A 5,742-nucleotide genomic window follows, 5' to 3' on the forward strand; every position below is an offset into this window, starting at 1 on the left:
TATTTTTTCTGCTTCCAACAACTATGCATACTACATCTGCAAAGATTTTCTTTCAAGCCTGGATAAGCATGGGATGGAAGCCTGGATAATCATGGAAGGAATATCTTTAGGCATTGATGACGCTTCTATCATTATGTTAAGAAAGAAGGCAAGCAGAGCAAGAAAATAAAGTAACATCAAAATCTTGCAATTTTTTGTTTTCTTTTGTTCAATGTTTTTTTGTACAATAGGATCAACTAGACAATTTTACATAATTTTATAACTAGAAATTTGCAACATAATGTTGACAGGTTTGGACTGAAAGCTCACATAAAATGTTATTCCCTAAGGTAGAAACTGAACGTTAGTGTGCCATTGTTATTTATGTGTGATTTTGGTGGTCTAGCTGTAAAAACATTAATTACACCTTTTCTCTAGCCACTCTGTTTAGGCTCTCTGGCCCCAAAAAAAATGCGACTATATCTATATGCTGAACAACTGTCATCAATTGTGTTTTTTCTCTATTATAAATTTCCACAAAAAGCAATGAAACCTAGCTAGATTAGTTTTTTTTTCTTAGGTGACTTATATTTTCAACGAATATTAATAGATATTAAAAAGATAATTAAAAGACATAAAGCTAATATTTTCAATATTTAAAAGTTATTTTTCAGTAGTATCATCTTCATAAAAAAATCTATCTTCTATTTTTTTGCCATAAGGCACGAACCCTAGCTCCATAAGAGCTCTAGTTATCAAGAGTAATTTTTTTTGGGTCAAACTCATAGACTCATATTTCATGAGTAGGATCACATGAATCATCATATATGAGAATGAATGAAATACTTAACACTAGCTCCATTATCTCTATATAGAAAAAGTCAAATGATATATAGATTCTACATATCTTGCCTAAAATGTATGGTGAAATATGGATAATAGATAATAAATAGTTCAAAAAAGCAAGGGAGATATTTTAATATTAAATGCCACATTCCCTCACCTCCTAAGGATCGAAACATGTTAGGCCCAAACAAATCTAGGGGTGCAAACTGCAAAGACATTCTCATCCTTCCACACGTGTGTCCTCAACGCTGTGCGGCATCCGCACGGCTAGAACTTTGAACCCCGATCCGCGAAGCTACCTCCACCCTCTTACAGCCCGCCACGTTTCAGATCATAACGGGCATTTCCAATACGTGTTCCAACCGCCAGACTCATTCGACCTCCGACCGGCAGCACGTGTCAGTCAGTGAATGGATCCCGCTACCCAAGACGATAACCGCGTTAACAGCTGATACACCGAAACTTCATTACAATAACACTCGCAGTCTTCTTGTGTTTCACTCTCGGATAACTGAAAATAACATAACTTGTAGCAGGGCCAGATAATTTTCCTCGACTTTCAGTTCGAATTGTTCCAATTTCTCTCTCTTTGTGCTTTTCATTTCACCAGAGTTTCCTGCAATAGTCTTTGCTTAGTCGTAACGTCTATAAATTCACAGCTTCTGTGCTTAGGTAGAGGGGTTTTCTCTCGACGAGCAGTTGACCCTAGTGCTTTCCACGGCTTTCTTTCTTTTAGCTGTAGAAAATGTGCTATAAAGAATTGCGTGAGACCCTGAAGCGGGTAAAGGATTTGAAAATGAGGATTTGTTGCAAGGCCAAGAAGAGGAACCGTAGGCAGAGGAGGGGTGGAAGAAGGGTTTCCAGGATTAGTGCTGGTTGCACAATTGGACGGGAACGAACTGCGGTGAATTCTTTTGCTTCCCATGAAAAGTCTGCAGATTTTTTCTCAGAACGAGTGGGAAATCCGTTTAACCTAGTGGGAGATAGTTCCCCTGTAATTGGGGAAAAGATGAAATTGGAGGGTGCAATGGACATTGAATCCCTGCCCTTGGATATCTTGGTAAGCTTCTCCTTTTAATTTGCCATCGTTTTTTCCTTGGAAATGCTTCTCATTCACGTAGGTTTTTAATTTTCAGTAGAAAAAAGAGAAAATGGTTGGATTACAGGTTTGTGATTTCGTAGGAAAAAGAAATTGGTTTTCATTTCATTCGCCTTCTATAGTCATTCTTATAAATTGGGAAATAAAGTATCATGTCGGTAGCAGGGAAGTGGGATTTTGTTGTTGTTTTTGTTTATAACAAAGGTATTCATTAAAGTGAAGGATGAAAGAGCCTTAGGGTTTGTATAGATTGTTTAAGCGAATATGTGCTTGCCTACCCCACTACGAAGAGTTCTATCTTGGAACTGAAAGAGCTAGCAAAGTTAGATATGTTGTTTAACAAATGCACATCATTTTATCATCTGTCAACACACTTCTATGAAAGGCCCTAACTAATAGAAAACTGCAAACTGTCCCCCTCCATAAAATTGTTCTATACTAGAGAATAAAATGATTCATTCTCAATTTACAAGCTATTTACAAGTTTAATCTCAGAAATGTAAATTCTCCCCCAACCCCTTAAATTTGGTGAAAACGTTATTCCAGAGAGAAACAGAATGTTGATAAATCAGCCCTATTTAAAGTTGTCAGTGATAAATGCACATTTGTAAGGGCAAATTAGATGCATCTTGTTCAAGTTATTTCATCACCGAGGCCATTAGCATATAAATTTTCCTGACCGGGAATACCATTATACAGCAGGGAAACACAGACACGCGAAACTAAATCCTAGTAATAAGGGCTATTCAGATTCAATTTAATAGGTTATTTGAGTCTGTGTTTCCCATAACTACACAATGAATGAAGAAAACTCGAACCAGCACGCGCGGGGTCGTCGAACACATGATGAACCACAATCATGTATTCAGGTGCCGGCGCCGCCATTGGTGACTGGTCATTGGTTCTGGCAACTTTAGTGCAGCCGCCGGCTGAAATGCCGGGCTCGCCAATTTCCATCACTATTATGGCCAATTGCAGTCTATCATTAGGACTAAGCGTAAATGCAAGAGAAGTTGGACTAATCTAGAGCGGATAGACCATTCCTGGACCTGATGACTTTCATTTAAGATAATTAAAGCGGAGAATCTTAGACTTCTATTTATTAGCAAGTCGAGCAAATGGACTTCTGCGTAAATTCTTGTTCAGGATTTTACTTTTGACGAGCTGTAAACCCTAGTCCATTTCAAGCTTTTATTGGCTGTAGAAAATGTGTTATGAAAAAATGCGCAAGACGCTGAAGCAGGCAAAAACATTGAAAATGAAGATCTCTTGCAAGACCAAAAAAGAGAATTGTGGGCGGAGGAGGGTGCTTGGAAAAAGGGTTCCCAGGCATAACGCCCCCTGCAGAATGGGACGGAAACGAATTGTGGAGAATGATTTGGCTTCTCATGAAAGATCTGCTGATCTTTTCACTCAACGCAGAATTTTGTTCAGCCAAGTAGGAAATAGTTCCCCTGTTGTTGTGGAGAAGGAAAATTTGGTGAGAGAAATGAACATTGAATCCCTGCCGTTGGACATCTTGGTGAGAAACGATCATTGAATCCCTGAATCCCTTATTTTTGAGTATTTTTGTGTTACCCCATTACGAGTCATCTATTTGAAGGCTCTGTTAATCCTTCTATGTTAAATTATGCCATACCCTTTGGTTTTGTTTTGTTTTTCTTTTCTTATCTGGAATATGGACATTTGATTATCTGAGACTGGCTTATTAGGACCTCATATTGTTCTCTTCTATAATGGATACATGAGAGATATCATATCAAAGGCATTCTGTAATTTTGGTCTACTTGCTGCATTTGTTTCTGGTATTTTAAGTATTTTTCATTCTACGAAATTTATGTGCATCGAAACTAACCTTGTAACTGTAACTCTGTTGACAGGTCCAAATTATTTGTAATTTTCATCATGATGAAGTCAAGGCTCTCTCCCTTGTATCAAGCAAATTTGGAGAAGCGGTAAATCCTCTTACTACCAGACATTTCAAACATGTTCATTTTGCTCGAAATTATTAGTTGCAGGTCTGATATATTTGTATGCTGTCAAGCAGGTAACAATTGCTAGGAGGATGCACTTTGATTTTTTTACGCCAGTGCGTGTGCGAGCCAACAAACGCAGAGTAAATGCTTTGATGCCCAATGAAAGCTCAGAAGATTATGCAAGGTGAATATTTTTGGATTTTTGCTTTTAATCCCTATCTGAGAAGGACTTTTGGTTATAAAGAGCGTTCTTTCTAATGCTTTTATCGCTTGCACAGATCTTCTGAAGGGTTCGAAAGTTTGTGCGATTCAACGCCTGCAACACCTAATGCACCAAAGCAAGTGGGCAAATTTCAAAGGGGACGCATATCTTTAGGAGATTTGACGGAATTGCCGTCATTGCTGTTTTGTCCTGACACACCAGCCAAGTATGGCGATGAAAAATTATCAAACCAGAATCATTTTTTGAGGTCAAAGGGCAGTATTACAAACAGGGTTTTGTTTGTTGAGGATGAGCTTTGCAATGCAGTGGCCCGAAACAGAATTTAATTTTGTTTATTGGGAGTTTAACTTCTAAGTTAAACTATACTGAGAAACCATGGCCTTGGGCCATAAATTTTTGTGTCCGCTCTATTTAGCATTTTAGAACTCCAGTTACATCTGTATATAATACGGATCAATCTCACTTCTTGTGAGCGATCCATGACATCCTTGTCGTTCCTGTACACATGGGTATTGAGTCTCATTTGTTTGATCTGATTAAGATAAAATAACAGATTCTGTTCAAAGGAGGACTGAAAAGAACAAATATTTGTACATAACAATTTTGAATTGTTTAGCAGGCCAGAGATACTGCTTGATCAATAATTTTACTGAAGCGTTTGGGAATAAATGTTTTGAAATTTGAACTATTTGTAATATGGAGTAGCCTTACATCTATCAAGCTCTACAATTGTTTTTTGTAATTTCCTTTTTAATTTATCCTACTTACTGTGGCCGTGGCAAAATACTGTTGTCCACTTAATATAAACCTTTTAAATTTGTTTTTTTGGAAGTCACCCATTATCACTAACACTGCAACAGACATTGGGAAGAAGAAACATAACGAGGTGAGATAATTGGATATCCACAATCCTGTATGGTTACAAATCGAAATGCAGTTTCAACTAACTACGGAGGAACACTATGTTCTTCCCAACTATTTTGTTTTCAAAATCACACTTAAAGTGGACCTCCATGAAAGAAATTGGAACATTTTCAGTTTGAACGAACAACTCTGCACTGAGACAAAACCATTACCCTGGGGATAGTAATTTGATGATGTGCTCAGGTAGATATTGTGATTCATTGCCCATGCACAAATCTGGGTTCCAACAAAAGACTTAGCATTGTCCAAGATGATAGTAGAAGGAGCACCAAACCTAGATACAATTCCATCAAGGAATTCAACAACTGATGGTTCTGTGGCATCCTTCAAGGCAACTGCCTCTGTCCACCTAGTGAAATAATCAGTAGCAGCCAAAATCTATTTATGACTTGCACTAGATGGAGGACAACCCTTATTGAAAGACAAATAAAAAATATTTATGGGTGATGCAAGATTTCCCTTACATCATCTTCATTAAAGCAAGTGACATGCAATTCAATTTTCTCTCTATCAATCATATCAATTTAACTATATATGTGTCCAATTCCTTTCATTTCTTGAATTGGTTGAGTTCGTTCTTCATAGTCACATCCCCTTTTATCATTTGTTATGTTTGAAATGGATCCAAAACTTATGATAGAATCAATAGCTGAGTTGGCACATTTTTTGGTGGATATTCATGTAGGATTTGGTTG

At 37.5% G+C, this 5,742-nt stretch overlaps 1 protein-coding gene across 1 annotated transcript; it reads left to right on the top strand.

The window, feature by feature from the left end:
- Nucleotides 1-1,296: 1,296 nt before the first annotated feature.
- On the top strand, nucleotides 1,297-4,811 carry LOC149547383 (F-box protein At4g35930-like). The gene is made up of 4 exons (XM_089791622.1): nucleotides 1,297-1,885; nucleotides 3,805-3,879; nucleotides 3,972-4,084; nucleotides 4,179-4,811. Exons 1-4 carry the CDS (start codon nucleotides 1,571-1,573, stop codon nucleotides 4,447-4,449), a joined length of 774 nt encoding a protein of 257 aa, XP_089647748.1. The 5' UTR covers nucleotides 1,297-1,570; the 3' UTR covers nucleotides 4,450-4,811.
- The last annotated feature ends 931 nt before the right edge of the window (nucleotides 4,812-5,742 follow it).

This window comes from Cupressus sempervirens, chromosome 7 (genome assembly GCF_028749045.1).
Source record: "Cupressus sempervirens isolate cs-2001-9-10 chromosome 7, ASM2874904v1, whole genome shotgun sequence".
Lineage (NCBI taxonomy): Eukaryota > Viridiplantae > Streptophyta > Pinopsida > Cupressales > Cupressaceae > Cupressus > Cupressus sempervirens.